Raw genomic sequence first — 26773 nt, forward strand, 5'->3', positions numbered from 1 at the left:
GGAAATCTACTTCAGCATCTAGTTTCAAGCACTGGTAATCAGAAATGAATAATCATCTGATGCCTAAATATACATTCAGTTTTCTATTTTACTTATTTATTGCTAATGCAACACAGAATTATGTATAGATCCTCACCGATGCAGAAATATCATCTTTACAATGGAATGGAATAGGTCAGGAAACTGTGATAAGCCAGGTTGCCATATTAACGGCTGAACATAATGTCCTGTCTACTTGAAAATAAGCTGAGCAAATGAAGCTCTCTGCACAAACTTTGAGATTGCTACTGCTTACAGAAGAGACACATAGCTGCCAACTTTCCCCTTTTCTTGCAAGGAATCCTATTCGGAATAAGGGAATTTCATTGGAGTTGTCATCAAGCTTGTACTAAGATGTAGCTGTTGCCTGATTACAGTTAATTACCTGCTGCAGAATTAAAAATTTTGAGCATCAATCAACATATTGTTCAAGCACACTACTTCAAACACTCTCTCTCTCTCTCTCTCTCTTTCAGCCAAATATCAATATTCTCACAGCGGGGTAGTGGGTTTTGTTTATCCAGCTCCCTGTCTTTATCTGGGACCTACAAAAGCACATCCTTCAACATAGAGCTGTTTTCTACATCCCCGGTTGGTGGCAGTGATGCTTCTGAATACCAGCTGCTGGAAACCACAGAAGGGGAGAATGCTCTTGTGTTTGGATCCTGTTGTGGATTTCCCACAGGCTTCTGGCTGGCCATTGTGAGAAGAAGATACTGGAAGAGATGGACTACTGGCCTGAACCAGCAAGATACTATTAAGTTCTTAGAAATTTACATCCCATGGAACCAATGGCATCATGGAGCCCACTCCATTCCATGGAAAAGATCCAATTAAAATTAAAGCCCTAAACTATATAAATCCAAACTCAGTTGTAGGTTTCTTATTACAGAATTAGTTTTAGAGCCAAATTTTAGAGTTCCCTTAACACACCTGTTGTTGGCAGTACAGATTCCGAATAGCTTCCACATAAAAGCAACAGAGAGCATGGCCTCATTGCAAGTACCTGCTTCGTAATGCACACAGATGCTTGGTTTTGTGGAATCCTCAGCTCTGGTCTCCCATGCAAGACTTTTAAAAGGCAACTGACATTTAGATGAGCGATCCAAAAGTCCTACAACATGGCGGCCAATTGTTTCTTCTACAGCTACAGTAGTCTTCACAACTTCCAACAGAATCTTCAGCAGTCTGTTATTGGCTTTCTGCAAGGCACATCTGGAAACAGAAAATGGAACGCGAACTCAATCAAAATTGGTGCATTGAGAATTACATGTTACACAACGGTAACAGAAATATTGGATGCAGGGTTTAAAGATGCAGACAAAACTTAACGAAATCCAAATAAGCAACAAACGGTAGAAAGTTGAGTGACTGGCGTATTAACTCAAACTGAACCAAATACCACTTACTGTCACATGAATAAAGTTAATGACTCAAAGCCATGGATAAGGGAACATCAGAACTATATGACTCCCCCAGGTAGCACAATAAGCAAAGGGGTTTACTAGCATACTCAATGGTTCCAACTCCCAATGATAACAGGATGTTGGATGAGATGAAACTTTGATCTGATCCAGGAGGGCTCTTACAGTATTTTGATGGATAAAAAAAACAAACATTTTCTGTTGCTTGATCCTGTGTATATTAAGTTCTCCTATGTTAAATGGAGCCTACCCCAAATAATCATGCATAGAACTGATCTTTTGAGCACCAACTTATGCATGTTTAAGAGATTTTTGGGGCACCTTTGGGGACATGTTTGCTCAGAACCAAGACCCCATCTGCACTATACATTTAAAGTAACATTACACCACTTTAAATAGTCCCAGCTTCTCCTAAAGAACCATGAGAACTGTAGTTTAAGGGTTCTGAGAGTTCCTCGGGAAGAGGGATTGACTTTTAAACCACTTTGAGAATCGTGCAGAGAAAACCACAAGCGACATTACATGGTTCTTTTTATTGTAATCACACAGCTTGTATCTGTCAACCAGAAAAATCACTGTTACGAAAAACCAAACTGTAAAATGTAAGTTAGAATAAAGGTATAATGATATCATGGAGCTTAATGCATATGGACAAATCAGTTTCGCATATAGAACACAGCCATAGATGTGGCACAAGGCACTAATGATCACTACAAATTCCAGTGATAATACGGCTACTTATTTAATTCAGTAATTAAATTTTAACACCCCACCCTGAGTTTTTAATGTGTAAGCATTCAAAGTAAAAAGAGACAAGGATCCAATCCAGGCTCATTTTAGTCAAGCAATGCCTTGAGATGAAAACATCTACAGATCTGTCGTCACATTACATAGCTTGACTGCTAGCAAAGTGCTAACATATCATTGACATTGACCTATCAGCCTCAAAGTTATGCAATTTCTTCCAGCTGTTAGCATAAAGTTTCTCAGGCTGAAATATCTCAGTCTTCTTAACAGCATACCTTTCTTTGGAAAGGATATCCGGAGAAGTTTCTTCATGCTTTCCTTCATCTTCACCTTCACCAATTTTCTCTTTGGATTCATTCTGACTTACATTTTCACTCTGGGTAAGTTTTGGCAATGGCAGAGAGGAAAAAAGATACAAAAATCCCGTCATATTGGAATCAGCACGCTTTTCTGCTTCACAGTCATGTTATAAAAATGGGAGGGGGGAAAACCCCACACCATAATCCACAAGCTTTATATATATTTAAGTAATAGTTAACTATCCTGTTATCAGATACCTCAAGCTACAGATTGAAATAGTTTAGTCACAGCCTATAAGAATCAAGTTTGTTGTGCTAAGTAAACAGTTTCTTAGTTCCTTGTTGGGCGTTACTACAGCAACATTAAAATTAGAGTCTGCTTTCAATATCATGTCAGCTGCCTATGCCCCACCTTCTTGTTTAATCAAACCCCATTTAAGTAAATATGACACCTAATAGGAAAATGTCCTGTGCTGAAAAGAGCAACAATAGCAAGGCTACTTCATTTACATTCCGCAGCTTCTAAAGACAGCCAGAGTCGTCACTACCTGTGTCTGAGTACCACTGTTTTTTAGCTCACAGGGTAGCTTCTCTCTCCCTGGCAGGAGCTGCTCCTTTAGTGCTTCTAGTTCCTTTAAAAGCATTTGTTCTCTTTCTGTGATGATGCTTTCACTATCCAGTGTGTCACTCTAAAAAAAAAGAAGAAGAGCACACCACTAACATATGAGAAATACCACAAAAGGAATCAGATATATACTGTATCTGACAATCGTAAGGCTGGGTCCCAGATATGACACCGTTAAAAATTCTGTTCACTTTGGTCACAGGATTAAAGAGAAAACCCAGTCTAAAATTAGGACACTAAGATAAACAGTTCAGTAGTTAGTGTGTGTGTGCGCACGTGTAGACGCACAAAAATATTTTTATGTGTATATGGGTTGGCTCTGGACTTACATTCATGGAAAGAACGGAGACCCAGCGGGCGCTCTCAGTTGCAGGAGGATCACAGTGATTTTTGCCCATTACAGTGGTACCTCGGGTTACAGACGCTTCAGGTTACAGACTCCGCTAACCCAGAAATAGTACCTCAGGTTAAGAACTTTGCTTCAGGATGAGAACAGAAATTGTGCTCTGGTGGCACAGCGGCAACAGCAGGAGGCCCTATTAGCTAAAGTGGTGCTTCAGGTTAAGAACAGTTTCAGGTTAAGAAAGGACCTCCAGAATGAATTAAGTACTTAAGCCGAGGTACCACTGTATTCCTTTCCCTTGCATCCACCTTCTATGCTGTTCTTGAGGGTTCCGTAGCCCTCTGGAATAGCTTTCCAGGTGGCTGCAAGGGCAAAGGAGAAATTGGGGCGGGGGGAACCCAGCTCCCCTTCCTCTATGCAAATAAAACTCCACTGAACGCAAGTCTGGATAGAATATCTCTTTCTTTCTTTCTTTCTTTCTCTCTCTCTCTCTGTACATACACAGAGCTTTTAACATATATTGGCAAACAAAATGTATTCATACTGCTTAATCAGTTCCGCCATAAGATTGACACAAACACCCCTTTATTTGCATTCTTTATGGGGTGGTATTATTTAATCTCAGGCAAAATGTAGAACCTTTTCATTCTCATATCAAAGACATCTATTGAATTTCTGTTCACGGGTTGCCTAGAGAGAGCTAAACCATGAGCCTGTATTCGTACGACAAACTAAGCCAAATCATGACTTAGGTTCAGTACAGGGCAGCAGCAGCAGAACTGATGCTTGTAAAAGGCAAGGACCACTGTTCAATTCATGAAATATCCCCAAGGCTCTTTGAGTTTATGAGAATTGCCAATATCCCCAAGGCTCTTTGAGTTTATGAGAATTGCATTGGTAGTGACAAGAACGCTACTCAATTTATCTGTATTTTTTATTTAAAAAAACTAATAAAGGAAATTTCAAGCCAAACAAGTGAAAAATGTATCCTTCATACAACATGCAATTCAGGTAGGTAGCCGTGTTGGTCTGAAGCAGTCGAAATAAATTAAAAAAATGTCCAGTAGCATATTCTTTAGATACCATCTGAAGAAGTATGCATGCACACGAAAGCTTATACCCAGAACAAACTTAGTTGGTCTCTAAGGTTCTACTGGACACTTTTTTAATTTATTTCGACAATATGCATCTGTTTGTGCATGTCATAAGTCTTATAGAAAACCATGGGCAGGGGAAGGTTTTTTTGCCCATATTTCCAGATCTTTCCTGTCTCAGGGCCCACATTACCTCTGCTAACTGCACTTTAAGCCTATCAAGCTCTGCTAGGAGGATCTCTTGGTTTTCTTTCTGCAGCTCCATCTGTTTCATGTGACCCTGTTTCAATATTTCTGTTGCCTGCTGATGTTCCTGATGCTGACGGACAAGCTCTTGACGCATATCTTCCAAACGCTCTTCATACAATGATCTCTGACTTGAAGATACTATGCTGGAGGTTGAAACTTCATTTTGAATCTGTAATTTTTGTTGGCAAGTATTAAAAATGGCATGAGTTCCATGAAGTAAATTTTTTATCTTACATAGATGTACCTTACATTACCTGTATACCACCAACATCAGATTTTAAAACTCAAGAAGTTTAAAGCCATGCTTTGCTAATAAGAACATTTATGGTAATAAAATGTTATTTACAGAGCAGTCCTATAGATATATACTCAAAGTAAGCACCATCAAGTTCAAGAAAACTTACTCCAAAATAAGCATGCAGGATTGCAACCTTAGTGAATTTTTAGTCTTTTATGTCCTTTTTTGCATTATTTTGTTTGAACCAGGCTTCCTCAACCTTGGCCCTCCAGATTTTTAAGACTACAATTCCCAGCATCCCTGACCACTGGTCCTGCTAGCTAGGGATCATGGGAGTTGTAGGCCAAAAAAACATCTGGAGGGCCAAAGTTGAGGAAGCCTGGTTTGAACTATACAAGCTGAATATCAACCACCACAATTACAGGGTACCCACCCTACCCCCATTCTCAAGCATTATTGTTCACAACAGAATGAGTGGTTTGCTAACCATGCACTGGGAACAAAGAAAATTCACCAAATTATGATTTTCAAAGTAATTTTTTTGAAATATGTTTGATTGTATTTACCAGAGATGAATTCTGCATAAGCTCTCTATCATTTAAGGAAGAGATTGTTGAATCAAAGTTGTGTAACCCAAATGTTTTAGCAGGCTTAACATCTGGTTGAAATTGTCCTTCAAGTGATGAAATTTCACCACATTCTTCACTGATCTCTCTGCTAAGTGATTTGGATTCTTCATAATTAGGCATCGAAATGAGAAGAGAAGCACTATCGAATTTTTCAAGACATTCCTTTCTAGTGAAATTATTTTCTTGCTGAGTTTCTATTGGTACTACCGATAACATTTCTTCTTCCTTTAGATTTGCAATCCTTGCTAGTTCATTTTTCTGTGCAAACTCAACGCTCATGGTTACCACCACCTTAATAAATAACAAATCAAGAGTGAGAGAAAGAGAGGAGCTACTTTAGATTTTCATATAGATCAATGTATGATACATTCCCTCCATCAGTGACAGCGTAAAATTAAGCTTGCATTATACATATTAAAACAAGTATTCAACAAAACAAATGATTTTTATTTTTAATCATTTGTGACATTTGATAAATGGCAGAAATATACATGGGTTAACAGGAATTAACTAAAGGAATGCTGAAGTACTACAAAGGGCAATATCTATATAAGGACTTGCTTACAAGGCAAGACGTACTCCTCAAAATATTCCACAATGCACACAGCACTGACAGGAGTACTTCTTGACTCAGTTCAGTTTATACCAAACCATGATCTGTGCTAACCATAGTTGAGAAGCCAAACTACAGTCTGATTCAGGTCTGGAGAAAGTTTTCAAGACCATGAGCTGCATTTCCTCACGGACAACTTGTGGGGCACAGGGAATCACATGCCAGTGGTCAGCTGACACAGAGGCAAATCTGGGTGAAGTAATGGAGGTACTCTTATGTCTGGACAGTTGGCTACATTTCAGCCACCCAAAAACCAGAGGTTTCTACACTCCATCACCCACTACCATCACTCCTTCCTTCATCGAGGCATCACAGTTCAAGGAGACATTCAAGCTAGGCAAAAGGCTGTTATGAGAGTGCAGGGTTGATGAGGGGTATGGCCCTGGGAGACTCTCAAGTGTGGAATAGAAAGGCTTGAAGGGATTCATTTGACAACCCACCCCCCAGCCTTAAGTTCCCCAACCCTGTTTGAAACTACCACACAAATGATGCTTTACACTGTTTGTCAGTCTTGTTTGCTCAGCGCTCCTGTATTTACAGGCAGTTGGCTCTCTGGTTGGCCTATATACACTGTCTGTCAGTTTAGATGTAATGCCAAACTATAGTAAACCTTCCTTAACCATGTTTTCGCATGATTCTGAATTAAGCCCCAATATATTGTCCTAGAAAGATGGTACCTTTGCTACTTCTTGTAGTAATTTTTCTTGGTACTGTTCTTCCCGAAATTCAGTAACAGCAATGTCATTAGTGAGCTATATATACATTTAAAAAAAACAGAAACAGGAAATGTATTCATTTTTAAAGATTTTTTTTTTAAAAAGAAAATCACTTTTGACTATTCTAAAAGGTTAACTGTACATATTATAAACTATGCCTTCAGCGTGAAGCAAGGTGATGGCCAGGCACAGACTTTCAAAGTTGTATACAACACTGATTTCTACAAGTAATTTAATAGCAGCTCTTTTACTGGCTAAAGCACAGGTTTTTGTAGGGGCTCAGCAGTGACTCATCCTGCATCTCATATTGTAGGTAATAACAGCCCACACCACAAAGCCCTGTTTTTTTGCTGCAGCAGAGTTAACACAGGACATTACCCTTTTGGAAACACATGCTGAGTGTTCTATCTCGGAATCAAATAGAAGTTGTTAAGAGTGAGGAGAATCTCCTGACCAAGTATGGAATCACTTTACAGTGTTATCATTTGCTCAAGAGACCCAAATCTACTTAAATAATGCTAAAGGTAGTTCGATCACTGCAAATCAGTTAATCCCAGATGAAATCTGTTTACAAGTTTTGTGTGTGGTTTATGTTGATGAGGATCTCTTATTTGTAAACACTAAAAAGTATGCTGAAAAAAAATCCAGAGTAATCTACAGTACCGTACCTCTTTTGGGTTTTCTGTACATTGTTGACGACTACTTTTGGTGTTCTTCCCATTCTGCTTAACTTCATTTCCCTGTGATTCCACAGAAATACTAAAAAGAAATTTTTAAAAGGTGAAGCACTAGATGACATTTCCTCTCCTAAGATGTGTCCATTGTTAAAACACCCATCAGAGTCACAGATACAATGAAACTTTCCAAAGCAATCCAATATTAATAGATAACATAATCACCATTGTTTCTCAAAAGTGGCAAGTACAGTCGTACCTTGGTTTTCAAACAGCTGAGTTCTTGAACATTTTGGCTCCTGAACGCTGCAAACCCGGAAGTGACTGTTGCGGTTTGCAAACTATTTTCGGAAGCCGAACATCCGACGGGGCTTCCGTGGCTTCTGATTGGCTGCAGGAACAATTTGGTTTCCAAACGTTTTGGAAGTCAAACGGACTTCCAGAACACATTCCATTTGACTTCCAAGGTACGACTGTACTTGAAAAGGTAGCCGTATTTCTTACAACTATAGAACATAAATGTCAGAGGTATCTAAACAATTTCACTGAAAGATAGCAGAAGGGTGATCTGTATCAAGTCTGGGAGTTTCCAAAACCTAAACGCACACTGGTTGGGACCTTATAAACAAGCTGCTCTCATGCTTGTCAGGGCGCCTCCAGTTAACCAAACCAATTCCCCCTAGTATATTTGCCTCGTCTCCTCCCTTCATGGTAAAATAGTACATGGTACCCTCATCCTTGTCTCATACTGCAGCACCTAGAGAAGACCAGGGGCTTGATAGTATGAAGGTTTTCCCTGCTATCTCAACTGCTGCATTCTGCTTTGCAGATGATCTCTCACATCCACACTCTCTGCCACAGCTCTTTAGTGCTCAAGCAGCAAAAACACACGAGGGAGGGACTGGTGTTTGTTGTTGATATTCAGCCCCATCCCTTGTGCTTTTATGTTCCTGCTGTTTCTCTAGATCCTGCGGAAGCTGGAAACCAGGTGTTTTCAATTTCCCCAGGGCCAGGACTCACCCTGCAGCAGATGATCTCTCTCATGCCTCATTCATTATCACTCTGCAGTTCTTAAAGGCTCAGAGTCTGGGTAGGAGTGATATTTAAAATTTCCCCCAGTGCTCCTGTTCTCTATGATCAACATGCAACAATGATAGTAATGGCATTGTACTTGTTCTGGTTATCAGCTGTTTTGTGGAGCAGGGAAACCATGATTATCTCCCTCATGTTCTTGTATCTTCTTGATTCTCAGGCTAAGCAATACCACTGCTGAGGATTTGAAAACAAGTGGAGTCAGATAAACCCAGACTTTCAATATCATATTATTATTACTATCATCATCATCATCATTTTAAATTTCTTACCCATCCTTCACCATGAGGTCCCACAGGGCAGGTTACAACAATTTGTGTTCAATTTGCATTGCACAACATTGAATTTGATGTACTAATGTTCTGCCTTGGTGTTCAACAGTGTTCTATGTCCCTGTAGTTTCCCTGAATAGGATGTTCCTGGACCCTGTGAATTCTATTCCTAATCTACTAGAAACTGATTTGAATATCATAGTTTTAAATTGTAACCTGGCCTGTAGGACCTCATGATGAAGGGTGGGCAAGAAATTTAAAATAATAACCATAGTAATATGATATTGAGTGCATCTTAGACTGGAAAGATTTACTTTTCAGAGTTTGGGTTTATCTGATTCCAGTTGTTTCCTAGTCCTCAGCAGTGGTATTGAAGGGTTGCAGAGTTTCAGACAGGAGATGCCAGAGACTGAACTGGGACTTTCTGCTGCAAAACTTTTGTTCTACAAACCACGTCATGGCACACACCCCTTCACAAATCATTCAGAAACCATGGTCTGAAGTGGTGGGGGCAACCTGCACCGTCATTCTCCCAACAGCAGTCTCTGTTCACTGTTCCCATACAGGTGAAGAAACCACCACATTTTCTTTTGCTTATAAGACAATATGGTTGCAAATGGGAAAATCCTTGAGGAGAAAGCAAAACGCCCCCGTCATATACCAAAATGGTGGTGGGGAGCAAACTCATTTTTAGCTATGGAACAAAATTGCTTGTGTGATCTCTGTTGTAGCTTTTGTTGTTGAAAAAAGGGGGAAGCCAAAATCATAGGTACCTGAAGCAATCGGAAGCCACACTGGCATCTTGGAGTCTGCTTTGTAAGTGGACTATCTCTGCAGTATATCTTTCCTCAGTTTCTTTCAACTGCTGATGGAAATATGATCTGAGGCGCTTCACTTCCTGAGCATGTTGTTCTTCAAGTCGAGTTTTAAAGTTATCCATGTCTTCCCAACAGGGTGACCTCACTTTAAGATCTATGTATGAACAAATCATAAACATTAATTCTAAACATATCATCAACCAGGGTGGGAAAGCAATGATATCAGAGCAACATTTCCTTTTACAATGAATACAATTTGTTTGGGGCGGTACTAGCAATCACTCCAAAGGGTTTAGGAATTCACGTGAGCTTCTCACTAGCATCCGACTTTCAGGATTCTCAACCCGACAATTATAACTGAGTGGGGCCTTCATCAAGATGGGCCAGCACTACCAGCAGTGTCAGGGCATGTTCTAAAGGTAGAAAGATACTGAATCAAGCCCAGATTCAGGTCAGTTCAAGTTGTACAGAGGTACCTTCAGAAGAAAGTGGCCCCTGGTCTTCAGTTGTGGGGAGAGCTCTCTTTTCTCCCCATTCTTGCTCCTCAACTAGCATACATGCAGTACCCAGATCAAAATGGTACCTCCATATTTCACATGAGTTGTCAGCGTTATTTTTTCATTCCACACCCCCAAAGCACTAGCCAAGTTTATTCACTCTAGAATTTCTTCAATGTTCCCCCCACCCCATGTACATTTTGAGATTTGCCCAATATGGGAAGGGTCTGTGGCTTTGTAACCGACTTAAATGGATTTGTTTGCTTATATTACACAGATCTTCTAATTTGACTTTAAATGTATATCTTTACCAGCAAGATCCTGTGACGGAGTAGGTAAACATTCTACACTCTGTTGAAGACAGTTGCTTTCTTTTCCATTGTATTCTGCAAATGATGCCTCTTGCTCTTCAAGCTGGAGAAAATGAAATAGAACCAAATGGGAGACATGGAACATTAACTTTCTTTCTAAAATCACAACTTTGAAACTGTCCACATTTATGCAGAATTCAGCAGGATATACAAAAAGTAAAATGCTGCTAACATTTTACTTTTTGTATATCCTGCTGAATTCTGCATAAATGTGGACAGTTTCAAAGTTGTGATAAAACTATATTGCCACTGAAATGTATATATATCTAACTCATAGCTCTTTGGTTGTGCTTAAGTTATTATGTCAACAGTCTTGGGTGCCTTCATTTCTATGCATGTATACTCAGAAGTAAGCCGCATTGAGTTTCCAAAAATATATATTCTATCCTTAAATAACATAAGAGAAGATTCATCTAGCTCAGCAGCCTGTTGTCAGTTGTCAACCAGATTCCTGTGAGAATCCCGCAAGCAGCACCTGTGTGCAACAGCACATTTCCCCAGGTGGTTCACAGCACCTGGTATACAGAAGCATACTGCCTTCCATAAACGGAAATATAATGTAGCATTCATCAGCATTAGCCATTAATTGCCTTGTTTCATTCTCCTTAAAGCCATCCAAGCTGGTGACCATCACCACTGGAAACAAGTGCCATAGTTTAACTATGCACTATGGGAATAAGTACTTCCCTTACCATCAGTGATATTTACAATGCAGTGTTATGCATGTGTAACTCAGAAAAGCGGCTCGCTCCTTAATTCTGTCTAGGATACAAGCAAAAAGCAACCTACCTTTTTTCTGTCTTTCACAAACTTTGAATGATAGTCCAGTAATCTGTGATACTCTTCCGTTATCTTGCTCAGAAGAATTTGCAGGGTTCCTTGCAAAGCTAAAGGCAGAGAATGAATTAAACACAATTATTGTGTTGCTCTTGTGTATTCATTTCTTTTCTTTCTACAAACATTACATTCAACAGCATTCTACTGCTATGTTCTTGGAAAATGTAGTATATCCTTTTTACTTGCCACAGATGATGATTTTTCTCCTCTTTAATCAGCCAAATGTGGCATATTTTCTACAAGCAACTTATTGCAAAGGGGAAATAATCCTAGCACACCATAGCCATTAAATTGTTTCCTAAATATCATTTTTTGTTTTTACTGTCCCTGTTAGATTTTAAAGTATTATGGAGCAAAATCTTGGACTTGGTTTCAGTTACTTGCTAAATGTTAAAGAGACTTTTAAAAAATATTCCCATGACCATGCTGTTGGTCCTGCAGCTCAGACTTCTGTCCCTCCAATTCTAATTCCAGTGAGCTTGGTTCAGTTTCACCTCTCTTTTTTATTCTCTCAAGCAGCTCTGATGATTCACCTCAAGTATTTTACCATGGAGTCAAGCTGCTTACTTTTCCCATTGGACAATAACAATTTTTAAACTGCTGTAGAATTCTCATGGTCACGGAACCCTTTCCTAAGTCCACTGTGTTGAGTCTCCCTTTAGACTTCTCAAGCCTCTTTCTAGCCCCTTTGCCCACAGCTATGGCCTCCAAGGCTTCCTGAATCCAATCTAGAAAGCTAACATTCTGCCAGAATATCACTGCTCCAATTGCTCCTGTGCCATCCACTGCCATGCTGAACTCTGGTAAAGAGATTTCTCTCGTTTTCCCAGCCTTGCTATGTTCCAGCCAGTGCTAGCTTCAGCTCCAAGTTGCTCCTCAGATAAAAACAGCATTTCTATGTTTACAACTGCTACCAAGGAGATAAAAGACAGGGCTATAAAATTAAGATTTGTGTTTTTTGTTACCTTGGGCTTCTGCTCTTGATATTAACACTGAGTTCGATTGTTCTCTCTCCCCAGCACCAGATTCAACAGCAGGTGAAACATTTTCAAGTTGAACGCTGCAAAGGGACTATAAACAAAGGAAGAAAGTTAAACATATTCCTATTGCATCTGACTGTATCAAGCAAACAGGACGAGGTCAATAAAACCATTATAACATCTTGATTCTTCCTCCTAAAATGGGCATGAAGAGAATTTAGCAAGAGGTAGATCCACAATTCAACAATCCTAAGAGATTTGCCCATATCGTTCTCATGTGAGATGTAGGGATCCACAAGTGCACACAATAGAGGAACTTTTGGTTTAATTTTAATAGATGAAAGAACACAGGATTTGCAAGTATCCTGTGGTAAAATGCTTCTCACCTGAGTGAGCTTAGAACATTCTTCAGCTACTGTTTTGCTAAGCCTTTCTAGATGCACCCATGGAGACTGGCCTTCTGCATCTGTGAAGATAAACCATCACTGAAAATTATTTATTTTAGAATGCTTTAAAACATTTTGAGAAAGGGAGACAATAAAGACAGATATTTGGGTCTGTTTTATCTGTACGCAATAATAAAATTTAAAATACAAAGCAGAGCAATCAGTTGAATGATTTATTACAGTCACCAACCAGTGAAATTAGAAGACAACCGTGGAGGGTCAAAGAAACATAGAGATGCCTCCAAGCAAAGGCAGGAAATGAATTGAAGCCTCTCAACATTGGACACCTAGCTACTTCTTCTGAAGTTTGGCATTTCCTAAGGAGCAACCAAATCCCACATGATAATCTTTCTCACTCATGAGAGGAAGCTGAAAGAATAAACCAACCGCTTTGCACAAAGTAAAATCTTGAGATAATCTGCTGGTTGGAATTTGCTAAACCAAATGCCTGCCTCAGATTAGGAGTCAGAGTTCTGCATTTGTATACCTTAGCATCTTATGTAATAAACAAACAAACTATAGCATTGCTTTTTAAGGTCCAAACTGTTTAAATCAGATACAAATGTTAGGAAGGTTAACAACAGGAAGATTTAAAGGAACTATTGGAAACTCAAGGCAGTAGAGATATGAGATGATCAGAGCCCCCGCCCCCAAACTTGAAGCATGGGAAGTCCCAATAAAAATTTATAATTTGGCAGAATATTTGGACTATATAATATGTATTTATAATTTGGAATATTTAATGTGATTTGATTGGATTGTTAAAATGGAAAATTTAATTAAAAACTATTTAAAAAATAAACAAATAAACCAGATACAAATGTTAAATCAGAAATCACAAAATTAAAATAAGACACCAAAACCTGCTTTATACACTACATCATGAGCACCATAAAAATGTATGCAATGGTCTACTGCTGCCAAACTAAAACGAACTACTAATACAAAAAATACTGCCTCATATTTAAAACTTCAAAAAGAATTTTCCTCCGCTTCACCACTTTACCTAAGTTTTGATTTTTAACGTTCTGAAGATCTAGTTGGTTTTTCATAAGTTCATTCAGTTCTTGTGCATGATGGGACTGGAGCTCTTCTTTAAGAGCAGAAAGCGCATTCTCCTTTTCATTTTCCATGCATTCGCGCACTTGGTCCACGTGAGCCGAGTAAACCAAAGACAGGCAAATGCGCTGGGCTTCCATCTGCAGTTTTAAATCGCTCTAAGTAGAGATGGGCATTGTATGAGGGTATTAATAAACTTTTTTCTATTCTGTAAATCAATAGCTTTAAACGTAGCATCAAAACGTCAGCAAATGAGCATTTGAGCTTATTTTACAAGACTTCAATCGATCATGCAAAATAAAAAACCCCTGAATACCAAAGTTCTCACTAAACATTGCCACATCTCTTCCGCTCCCTGCCCAACTTCTCTGCCCCAGTTGTTCACTATGTACCATACTAAGAAACCATGTTTCCTTTGCAAAAATTCAAATCACACTTATCCCCAAGGCTGTAACGTTTGCCAGAAAATGCTGACTCTTTACTAGTCCTTCTAGTGACTGGATTTATTTAGAGGGAACGTTCTCAATTTCAAAGCACAGCCACTCTTTTTAATGAGTTCAGTAGGACTTTTTTATGGGTAAATATGCATAGGATTACACGGAGACATATTAGCTGCTGAGCATAGCATAGCGGAAATGTTAATTGTGTGGGTTACCATAAATACCTGTTCAGATTTCAGCATATCCAACTGCTCCTGAAGCTCGCTTTCACTTTGCAAATGGTTCAAACATGAAGAGCCTCCTGCTAGCCCATCGTTCATTTGGTGAAAGTTATCCAACAGTGATTCTGGCTCTGATATTGAAAGTTCAATTGTCTCTTCCACTGGAACATGATGGACCACACTCTGGTTTGCGATCAGTTTCTCCTCTCTTATAGCTTTGTCATAGTCTTTGTATGAATCAGGAACAAAGCCTGTGTGTTCACAAACTCTGGGGTGTCCTGTCTGTAGCCCCCCATTGGGGTATTTTGTCTCATGTTCACATGAGTTCATATTCTCTTCCAGTCTGTGGCTAACTAGCACTTCGAGTTCTTTACATTTCACTGACATGTGCTCTTTATCTTGTTTTAGAGATCTAACTTCTTCATTTAATTGGCATATCTGACTACTCTTTAATTTCAATTGTTCAGAAAGATCAGAAAGTCTCAGTGAAAGTTCTAGCTTCTCACGCTGAGTGACCTCAAGCTTTTCCATAAGCTCTGTTGTGTCTTTTTCAACCACCTCCTCAACATCAAATGTTTCTGATCTTAAGATCTTCTCTCTCTTACCACAAACAATCGTACTTTGACTTTTCAGTACAACTGATGTATCTCCTTGTAAATGTTGGATCTCTTCTGTCAAAGCCCGGAGCTTGGCTTCATATTCCGCTTCTCGCTTGTCCTTACTCTCTTCTAAATCCAATTTTACCTTTAGTAGAGAAGCATGGGTTTTTTGGAGTTCCTGGTAATTATGATCAGCAAATGAAAAGGAATTCTGTAGCCTCTCAATCTCGTCTTTAAGTTCAATCTCTTGTTTTACAAGTTTCTCATTTTCTGCTATCAGATTGTCTATTCTGTTTTGTAAATCAAATTCTTCTGACTCGGAACTAATGCCATCAGGGAAGCTTTCTTCTGTATTCTTAATAGCATACTTCTTTAGCTTCTCTTTCAGAGCATTGCTTTTGTCTTCAAGAAAATTGTTTTGTGTTTCAAGTAAGGTACATTTTTCTTGAAGACTATCTTCTCGTTCTTTCATTTGCTTTTCTAATAATTCTGTTTTCCGCTGCAACACCTGAACTTCCTGCTCAAGTGTACCCTTTTCTTTTTCTCCTAGTCTAAGCACTTCTATCTCTTTCTGGAGGTCTTGGATCTGAAGCATCATTTCTTCAGATTTAGAATTTACAATAGACTCCTGCAAATCTTTTAGCCTTGCTATTTCTAATGTGAGCTCATTCTGCTTTGCTATTAAGTTTTCATTTTCAAATTGCATAGCTTCCATCTTTTTGCTCATTTCATTTTGTAAGTTATCCAACTGCTGTTTAGATTGCATAATCATATTATCTTTAAGATTTTCAGTGTTTATTCTGTGCTCTTGCTGTAGATCATCTCTAAGTTTTGATAGCTCTTCTTCATGGCTGAACAAAAGATGAGTCCTCAGTCTCTCTAGTTCAGCTTCTTGAGACTCAGCCATCCTGCCCAAAACTGCATCCTTTTCTCTTTCTAGCATTTCAAGTTTTATTTTGTAATTTGTAACTTCTGCCTCATGTTTCTCTTCTAATTCTTCCCTGATCTCAGATGCAGCAGCAAGTTGTGCTTTTAGTTCTGCGGTAGTGATTTGTAACTGGTCTACTTCATGTAACTTTGATTCTCTCTCATTTATGGTCTGCTTGGCTCTCTGAATTTGCTCTCTTGCAAAGTCCAGCTCTTGACAAAGACCTTCAACTTTATTTTGCAGGGCAGACTTTTCTGAGGATAATATTTCAAGCTGTTGTGATAAATCTTGTCTCACCTTTTCTTTCTGGTAAGTAGCTTCCTGAAGCATGAGGTTCAACTCGTTAATTGCAATATTCATTAAATGGATCTGGTCTTCATTAGTATTACCAGAGTGTAAACTCAACGTTCTCTCCATATCTGCTTTTTGTTGGGCAAGAAGCTTTTCAATCTCCATTGTATGTTCCCTAACCAACTCTTGCTTCATTTGCACAATCTGCTGCCCATGAACTTCCTCCAATTCTGCTCTGAGGTCTGCAAGTCTCCTTTGTGCTTCAAGTTCCATTCTTTCTACAGTATCATTGTCATGCTGGCTATCTTTGTGATATCGCTTTTGTAGCTCTTCCACAGTTCCCATTAATTGCTTTATTTCATCAGAACATTGCCTTTCCTTTTGTTTAGAACTGCTTAATTCTACTCTCACATTCTGTATCTCTTGATTCTTTTGCAAGATTTCTTCTTTTACTTCTTCAAGTGATTTCTCAGCAGCTGACAGTTTTTTCTGAAGAATAAATATATTTTCTTCCTCTTCTAAAATTTTTGCCTCCAATTCTTCAATAGCTGTTTCCTTTTCCCGTAGTTTCCTCTTAGTAAAATCTTCCTCTGTTTTGCATTTTTCCTGTAATCGAAATAAGTTGCTTTATTTCTTGAATTACCATATTTGACTTACTGCTTTATAAAAACAAAACAAAATGATTTCAAGTGGTATGGCCCATTTTCTGCATGTTCTGAGGACAGCATATAGAGTGATTTCCAAAGCATATACACACTATTTTAAATAGATGCCTACCATATGTACAATGTGCTTCTTTTTACTTTACGTTATCAAATTTAACTTAAAGCCATTAACTGTTCATGTGCCTGTCCCATTGTGTGTGTGTGTGTGTGTGTGTGTGGTGGGGAGATAATCTAATATCTACTTCAGGTAGAGGGAAGTGAGAGAAATGAGCAGAATCCTTTCCCTGCATCATCTCCCAACTTGTTTTGATAACTCACTCTGGGCCAGTTTTGTGAGGAAAATGACCAATAAATATTAAGAATAAGCGTACTGGAAATGACCCATGTTAGGAATCTTATGGTGAACAGATTGGGAGCAGGAGCAGGAGGAGGAGGAGGAGGAAAAATAGCAGTAGTGATAGTATCTGAGGTGAGAAGGTAAGGTGGAGGAAGGTTCTGCTACCCATGCAACCATTTAAATGTAAACATTAGACTCCCTTTCGTCCCCACTATACTTTTTTATATGTAACTGGGAGTGACACACAATTTAACTAGCATGACTATATCCATTACATCTATCTTAGACATTCCCCCCACCACATACAAACAACATTTATTATTAATATATTACAAAAAGACACATAAAAATCTAGTTCAGCACTGGCTTTGATGGTTTTAATTGTTCAAATTTTGCATAAGAACTGATAAATTCTTGACCGTTTATATAGCATCAATGTATCTTCCACATATGATATTCTAAGAGGTCCAAATTCATTTCAGGTTTTTTGAGTTTGCATATATTTATTTAATTTGCTTATTTAGTCGTCAACATATTTATATACTGCAGTACCATAGAAATATATCACAGCGGTTTAGAACAATACTTTCAATAATTCTAAAAGGAAGCACTTTTTCATTACACTCACACAATTACGCAGTGTGTTCCCGTGTTTGCATGCTGTAACAATTAGATAATTCTATACACTTGGGGCAAAGAGATTATATCTCTTTTCAACCATCACCACATGCCTCTAAAAAACACAAGCTTAATGAGAAATATACCGTTTCGAAGGCAGTGACTCTCTGTTGCAGAAGGGAAACTTGCAGTTCAAAGTCTTCATTTTTCACTTGATAATTCTTCAATAGCTGCTCCTGTTCTTCTAGCTGTTGCTGATATGCAAGGATCTGCTGTTTTGCTTGCAGTAAGTCAGCAGCCGTGCTGCTATGACTAGTGTTCCTTAAAGCTTCACTTGCCTGCAACTTATACACAGAATTACTTATTAAAGATCAACTGCTTGAATAACAATTATCAAATTATATGGTGGTTGGAGCCAATTAGCATTCTTCATTTCTTTTCCATTAAAGCAGCACATGCGTTGTATTCTAAGAGAATTAATGTTGTTACTCTCTGCAAGCCTGGAGTACAATATGGGCCCGCTCAGCCTTTCTGCCACTGTATTTTTGTGGGTCATTTTTGTGAAGCAAACTGTCTTGGATGCAATGAGACAAAATTATTTGTCCCAAGAAAGGTTGCATTATGTCAGATATACATTCTCTTTCCGTAGTGCCCAAATTACAAGGAACAAAATGTATAAGCCAAGCTGTAGCAGTTAACCTGTAGTGTGATGAGGCAAGCCAATTTATTGGCCACACCTTCAGAACAACCTCATAAATAATCCCACAAAATTTATTAGCTTTAACAGAATTGCAAACAGTTTGCACTGAAGTAAGTCCCACTTTATTCACTGGGACTAATCCCTGCACAGTGGGGGTGGGGGGTGGGCAGGGGGAGACATCAATATATCATACTGATCCTTCAGAAGCAGGACTTCTCAATGGAAGAAGAGACAGGCTGCCGTGTACGTATTTTGGCACTGCCTTCAAGGCTAATAAATTTTGTTACCAATAACTTACATGTTGAAACTGAATTTGCAGTTTTTGACTCTGTTCAGTCAATTCCAAAAATTCCCTCATTGTTTCATCCTTTTCTTTCCTTGCTTGTTGCAGATTAGCAGTGAGCTGTGTGATAATGTCGTCTCTTTTTTTGATAGCAGCCTCAAATTCTTGTAACTAAAGGAGGTGAAATTGTAATATTAACATGGTTCGTATCAGCAGCAGCTATTCTGGAGAAACACTAAAAGATACATTCCGCTCCAGGTGTTTCCAGCCCAGCTTTCCAAGTACAATTGTGTAAAAGAATACATATTTATTCACTAGGAATATTGTTTCCCTGATTAACACTTTAAAAGGCGAATATCTGATTCTGTACCAATATTTGATGGTCTTTTAAAAGTTCTATTCTTAAAGAGGCTTAAAGTGAACTCTCCCGTCCCCCATTCTAAAGCTTTTTCCCAGAAGATGATTTTGGAACTACCGGTATCTGTTTAATAAAAACTGGACATCCATCAGAATTGCAGAAATAAAGCAGACCTTGTTGCAACCCTTTGCTCTGCCAGTTCCAATGGCCTCAGTGATGAAGGTATTGGCGACTGAACAGTAATGGATTTGGGAAAGGACTGGAACCTTCTCCAGGAGAGATCCAAAGCCTCTCTCCTCCTGTCAAACTTGATGGACCTTACACTTCAATGTAAGATCTAGAGTCAAACTTGTAAAAGGTTGTACAGTCTAAAGGAGCATCTAAGGTAAGTAATCAGCACAGCAGTATACAGTGTTTTGAAAATCTAGATGTTTTTTATTCATTAAAAACTATTCTTAGGAAAAAAATCTGCAAATGTGAAATCCTTTCAGAGATTTCCTATAACTCAAGATTGCAGAACCAAGCAAAAAGCTCACAACCTATCCAAATAATCTCCATGTACAACTGTACAATGCAAAGCACAAATGAATGCTCACGCATACAATCTAAACAGCAAAGTATCAAAGGAAAAACAAGACAAGCTAACATGAAAAACTGACAATTTTGCCCAAGGTACAATACTAAGCTAAATTTATCTTGCCCAAAAGCAGCTTCAATTAAATGCAGGAAACAACTAAAGCTGTTCATTTATTAATTTTTATTTAATCAAATATTTATCCCACCTTTTGGCTCCAATGGGGCCAAGGCGGCACATACCATTTCCTTGATTTAAGGTATTTTTTAAAAACCAGATGCTTGGTAAGAATAAGAATTATCTGGCCTATCAGAACAAACAATGGCCAAGAACCAAAGAATCACAAGCCCCCTCCCAAGTGCTTGAATACACTCCCCATTTCCTGGTTCCTCTTCCACTGCTCCTTGCTGCATCAGGTTATCTCTACACTTTCTGGAATAGTTTTTGGGATGGGATTATGGGGGATACAAAGAGAAAGGGGTTGCACACAAAGCTTGGACTGTAAAGCACTCTCCCTAATATAAAGAAGCCCCTCACTAAGGAAACAAGTAGTGACTACTGCCACTGATAAAGACCCGTCACACTCAAAACACTTTATGAAAACTATTTTTAGGAATGGAGTGGGTTTGCACAATAATTTTCTTCAACATATTTCGAGCTTCCCCTCCAGATTTTGTTTGGTTTACAGTTGGCACTGTCCTCTGTTAGCTGATGCACAGAAGCACCAGGCCAAAGGCCAAATAATAATTTATAATAATTTATTTTTTGTACGCCGCCCATATGACTGGGTTGCCCCAGCCACTCTATACATCTATAAATCAGATGCACATGTGTACATTGCCCATTGACACACATGTAAATTATCTAAATGTGCATGGCATGCGTGCAAATTACCCAGCAGTGAATCTACATGGCTGGCTGAAATCTTGTTGCAGTACGGTTGCACAAAAATTCAATGACTGGGCAGATTGCTCAGCCATGCTGTTCCCATGGTCACCCCCATCTTTACCGTGGGCAGGGACAGATGAGAAACCAATGTGGACTATGGTCACATATACACATTACATACATAGAACCTTTAATAATATGGTGCAGACACAATTTTAGCAGTCATTTTCCTTACTTAAGAACTAGGCAGGTGATTTCATTCTGTTTGTAGTACAACTCGGGTAACAAGGTTCTTCTTGTTTAATAGAAGGAACAAGTGCTATTTTGGCACTGTCCTTTTTAAAAATAAAAACACAGAAATAGGCTGCAATAGGCACGACCCCATGTCTTTTCAATAGAGGGTCAATGTTTCTTCTGCTATAACTCACAGAGCCAAGAGCAAAACTCATGAACACAAAACCAAAAGAGATAGAAAGCATTACGACATATGGTATTCTTTCATAAAGCAAAATGATAATGAACATGGACACCACTGACACTCTTCTCTCTCACATTCAATGCCTTTGAATTATGACAAGCAATACTGAAGGACTGTGTGTACGGCCACAAAGCATGCAGAAAGCAACGTAAGGTAATTATACCTGTTGCAATCCTTCTGTACCATATGCTGCCCTCATTTCTTCTAGCTCTCTGTTTAGCTCTTCAATCTCTTGCTGTTTTCCAGCCAATTCATTCTCCATCATCTCCAGTCGTGCTATAGAATGCTGTATCCCAAGCTCAGAATAATTCTCTCCAAATCCAAATTCTTCTTCCTAAACCAATCCAAGTTCCTTAGCGTCTCAGCATTTTATAAAATTTGTTCAAGGTGAGGATACTTAAAACATTTCCTTCTCATCAGATAGCACTTTAGCACATTGCTATGGAAACCTGTTTTGTTAGTATAATTTGCCCCAGAAGAGCAGTAACAATACAGCACTGCTGTGACATCAGTTATAAACTGAATTTTGTCTTCCAAAGATTACTGAAGAAGCAATAGCATACATATATAAACTACACAAGGTAGTAAACTTTTATGGCATGCAAGAAAATGAATTTCTGTTAGCAATCCTGATACATTCCCCAATGCAAAGCATCAAGTGTGTTTAGTATTGAGTGCCATGATTTAATTTTAAATACTATACCCTAATAAAGTCTGCAGGTACCTCTGTTCTTGTCAAAAAACTGCAACCATTTACCTGTATAAAAAGAATTTCTAGATGCATTATAAATTTAAATTGTAACTTACAATGCAACCCTGCACATATTTACTCACAATTAAGTCCCATGGAATTCAAAGGGGCTTATTCCTCAGCAAACATACACAGGATTACAGCCTCAGATTCTAGCTTTGCCTGGTTACATTTTATTCCTCCCTCAAATTATGCAAATATAGCCAGTAAGTCCATAGCTTTTCAGACAGTAAGATATAACAAAGAACACTGCCGTTTTCCATGGCATGTTTTCCATACAAAAATCTGAACCAGTTCAGATAAACAGTTTGTATATTTATAGGGTTCCAAATCCACAGTGTTCAGATTTACATACCAATTTTCCATGTAGCACCTTTTTATTTTAAAAGATATGATATTAATATGCTGTCCAGAAGTAAGATGTGCATATCAGCAGAAAATAGATCAAAGTTTCTGTAATATACATACACCAAAAGACAGACTTTAAAAGCTGGCAGAAGTGAGTTATCAATGTATTTTTGGTGTTTCAGTGGGAGTTAATTCTATGACTTATTGCCTTAGGAGAATAAAGGGGCATGAAAGGGCCAAATATCTAAATTTTAAGTGACATGATTTTGAAAAGAATACTCTGCCATGATTTGCTCAAGATTCCCATAAAATATTGTATATGGGGGGGGGGATCTTAGCACCCACAACACTACTGATATGAAGCACCTTCACTGTATTCTTTTTGGCACCCGCTAAAACATTCTTATTTAGACAAACCTACACAGATGTTTAGAAAGTTGATGAGAGTTTCAATTTGTTACAGTCTTTTGTTGTTTAAACTTTTTGCTGTAAAATTTTAAGTGATAATTTCATTGTTTTACCTTTTTAGTAAACCACTTTGAGGTTTTTTTCTACAATCAAGCGGTGTATAAATGTTACAAATAAATAAAAGCTAAGTAAGTAAATAAATAAGTAAGTAATTCATTCCCAGAAAGCCAGACTCTGGGCTGAGGAATAGAACACTATTAAAATATAGGAACCTGCAATCTAATGTCTATGCTTACAGCACTGAACAGCAACACAGAAGTCATTAACATTACTGTTCAATAAAAAGAGCTGCAAAATTTGTCTGCTGAACTAGTCCGTTATTATTCCAGGTCATCTCGTTCCAACTTAAAACTTTGTTTTAACTCAACAATTTTCGCCACGGTGTAAAGGCACACAGAAAGCATGTGAATTATTAAGCGCTACTGAAAATAAACTGGTGGTTTGAATTAAACATTAAAGCATTAAACCTTTTGCAGCATGCGCAGATACCAATTCTAAAAAACCCTCCAAGGTACAATATATAAATGAATTCCCTATCAGGACAGAGCATATGACATTCCCCATGCTTTTCATCTCATACGTGAATTCTATCCTCTCATATTACCCTAGGTCCATCTTATATTATTATTATTATTATTTATTGAATTTATATACCGCCCTATACCCGCAGGTCTCAGGGCGGTTGGGATCCAGACAAGTGCAAGTAGATGCTATGTTTCCATGAAGAAACCTGTCCCAATATTGAGGTTATCCAGAGTGGGCTACCATGCACTGCAAAGTGATGCCTCTGGGAGGCATTTTTGCCTTTTCCTCTTCTCAAGAGTTCAAGAAGCACTTTCCGCCTGTGTAGGAGGGTGCTTGAAACCTGTCCCATGTGCTAACTCTGGAATTGTTGCTTGGTGAAAGGAAAGAGGAGGTCTCCTAATAACTCTTAGCACCCTTAACAAACTATGGTTCCCAGGATTATTTGGGGCTGGGGAGCCATGAAAGCTTAAAGTGGTATAATGCTGCTTTAAATGTATAGTTCAGATGGGGCCTCTGGATACAAATGTCGTCCTAAACTCCAATGTGGGTACCTAGGATCCCATAGCCCTCCTAAACTATCACTACCTTTCCATGTGGAAGCCTGCTATGTAATTCTCAGCCTGCTATGTAATTCTCAGCATGTGTCTTATAGATGCACAACAGAAAGTTAAAAGTTTATGGCAAATGTGCTTGCAACATATTTCCTTTATATAGGGTTGCCATGTTTCAAAAAGTGAAAATCGAACACTTTTGGGGGGGGGAGCGAGCAAAGTTGTTTCGCTTTTATGGCAAAATCACAAAAAAATTGATGTTTTTGAGCTATTTTTAAGGAAGGTGGCAAAAAAGACACTGCCAACATGGGTTGCCATACATTTGGATTTTCCTGGACACCCCCCCCCCCCATTTCCATCCGGATGCTGCTTCTGACTACAGTATTCTGGATATGTTCAGGAAATTCCGGATGGATGGCAACCATATCATCCAGCATACAATATATGCTCAAGACTTAAAAGCAACAAAACAATTCAACGTATGAAATATAGTACAGTCGTATCTTGGTTGATGAACGCCTTGCGAGTAAAACATTTTGGATCCCGGACGCTGCAAACCCGGAAGTGAGTATTCCGGTTTGTGAATGTTATTTGGAACCCAAATGTCTGGCTCAGCTTCCAATTTGCTGCAGAAGCTTCCTGCAGCCAATCAGAAGCCGCACCTTAGTTTCCAAAGATTTTGGAAGTCGAACAGACTTCCGTATCAGATACCATTCAGCTTCCAAGGTACGACTGTAACACCTTCTACCACAAGAGGTCAGTATCACATTTTTACTTTAAATTAAGTAAATAACTGGCCCCAAAAATGTATCAATCTCCTAAAATTCTGAAAGCATACCACAGTTTTAAACAGCAACTTCCCATGTCAATACAGTAAAAGTCTTACTCGAAGCTGTAAATTCTCCAAATGATTCTCTCTTGGAAACTCACAAATGCTATTCCACTCTTGCTGGGTTATTTGGTCACAAGCATGGGCTCCAATAATTATTTTACATTTTTCATGACTCAAGTAATTAAGCAAAAGTAATGTTATTAAAAGTGGCGGACAGTTTTGCTAAAGGTGGTGCTTTAAGCAGATAATATTTTCCTTTAAAAAATGTCAGCTGCTGTCATTCTAGATTCTCCCAGGTAGGATCCGCTAAAACCATATAGTAGTAATAATTTATCAGGGGGGTGGAATCACCTGTTTTGTTACAATGGCTATATGAACTCAGTACAAAAATGTATTCACTTTTGCGTTTTTCCATTGCAAAAACAAAACCGTTCAAGGTATGCAACTGTCAAACAGTGCAATTCTATACATGTCTACTCATAAATAAACCTCACCGAGTTCAGTAGGACTTAATCCAAGTTAAGTGGGCATAGAATTGCAGCCTAAATCAAACTTTATAAGTAGCCGATATTGGAAATACAGCTGGGGTTTTTTCTTTTTGTTAGCTTTGGGGTGGGCTTGTGTTCTGGAGGCTTCCTGCAGACAGCCAACAAATGAACAGGAACGCTGTAACAATTCACTGGCTTAGGGCTAACAACACAAGGAAAATGGGAAGATAAACTTTTTTTTAAACCATTATCCTATTTTATAGTTCTATAGCAGAGATGGGAAACCAGTAGTCTTCCAGATCTGGCTAGACTACAGCTTTCATAATCGACTACACTGGGCAACAATTTTTTACTTTTTGAATGTTGTCTAGATTTCTACAACTGATTTAGGGTATTTTTGCACTGCTGAATCAGGAAATGGCATCCGTTTCTCTCCATCAGGTCAGGTTTACTGTAAACTGAATGGTGGGCATTGATAAAGGTAAGTACACGTAAATTGCATGTTGCTTCACCATTTTTCAAACTTCAAGGCTTGAACTTCCGTTTCTTGGAACTCCTGGAATGCTCAGCGGCAGGGAGGTCTCTCTTCAGAGTCCAACAGTAGTCAGCCATCATGACTGCATCCCAGTGACCCTGATATCTGGTCTCCATCTCTTTCATGTCCTGATGGAATCTCTCCCCCTGCTCATCACTCATTGAACCCAGGTTCTCAGGAAACCAGTCCATATGTGAAAATAGGTAGTGCATTTTGATGCTCATGTTGCAGCCCAGGTTTCTGAAAGCATTCAGCATATTGTTGACAAGTTCTGCATAGTTTCTAGCCTTATTGTTGCCAAGAAAGTTTTTCACTACCAGAACAAATGCCTTCCACGCTTCCAGTTCCACTTCGTTCACTGAGTTTCCGAACTCTGGATCTCTGATGAACTGACGGATCTGAGGACTGTCAAAGATGCCAGCTTTCAACTTCTCCATGGTCAATCCTGGAAAAGCCTGGCACAAGTAAGTGAAGCAGTCACCATCCTTGTCCAGAGCCTTGGTGAACTGCTTGATTAAGCCAAGCTTGACGTGCAGCGGTGGGAAGAGTATTCTGTCTCTGTCCACCAGAGGGTCGTTGATGACATTCCTTTCTTTGCAAGGCACCAGTTCCTCCCGCACAGGCCAGTCCTTCTTCGTGTAATGCTGAGCACGGTCCCTACTATCCCACATGCACAGAAAACATGGGTACTTGGTGAAGCTAGACTGTTGTTCCAACAAAAAGTTCACCATCTTCAGGTCAACACAAATAAACCACTTATGCTGATCATAACCAATTTTCTCCAGCACATACTTCACCACTTCATAGTTCTCCTTCAGTGTACTCGAGTGAGC

General features: G+C 38.8%; 1 protein-coding gene across 12 annotated transcripts in view; it reads right to left on the reverse strand.

Annotated features, from left to right (window-relative positions):
• Window positions 1-26773, reverse strand: part of AKAP9 (A-kinase anchoring protein 9) — a 105608-nt gene that overhangs the window by 55218 nt on the left and 23617 nt on the right. For 6 of the 12 annotated variants that reach the window (XM_082194092.1, XM_082194088.1, XM_082194087.1 and 3 more), the window contains exons 4-21: window positions 22146-22199; window positions 21606-21776; window positions 19160-19315; window positions 18308-18505; window positions 14727-17147; window positions 14010-14220; window positions 12944-13023; window positions 12543-12648; window positions 11530-11627; window positions 10681-10783; window positions 9828-10026; window positions 7685-7775; window positions 6978-7052; window positions 5625-5978; window positions 4765-4989; window positions 3058-3198; window positions 2486-2586; window positions 1046-1254 (exon numbers count right to left, since the gene is read on the reverse strand). In XM_082194092.1, the coding sequence (XP_082050218.1) occupies window positions 1046-1254; window positions 2486-2586; window positions 3058-3198; window positions 4765-4989; window positions 5625-5978; window positions 6978-7052; window positions 7685-7775; window positions 9828-10026; window positions 10681-10783; window positions 11530-11627; window positions 12543-12648; window positions 12944-13023; window positions 14010-14220; window positions 14727-17147; window positions 18308-18505; window positions 19160-19315; window positions 21606-21776; window positions 22146-22199 (4993 nt within the window). The remainder of the gene's footprint in view (window positions 1-1045; window positions 1255-2485; window positions 2587-3057; window positions 3199-4764; window positions 4990-5624; window positions 5979-6977; window positions 7053-7684; window positions 7776-9827; window positions 10027-10680; window positions 10784-11529; window positions 11628-12542; window positions 12649-12943; window positions 13024-14009; window positions 14221-14726; window positions 17148-18307; window positions 18506-19159; window positions 19316-21605; window positions 21777-22145; window positions 22200-26773) is intronic. The other 6 variants (XM_082194096.1, XM_082194095.1, XM_082194090.1 and 3 more) reach the window with 5 other exon arrangements.

This window comes from Podarcis vaucheri, assembly GCF_965113315.1.
Source record: "Podarcis vaucheri genome assembly, chromosome: 12".
Classification (NCBI taxonomy): Eukaryota; Metazoa; Chordata; class Lepidosauria; order Squamata; family Lacertidae; genus Podarcis; species Podarcis vaucheri.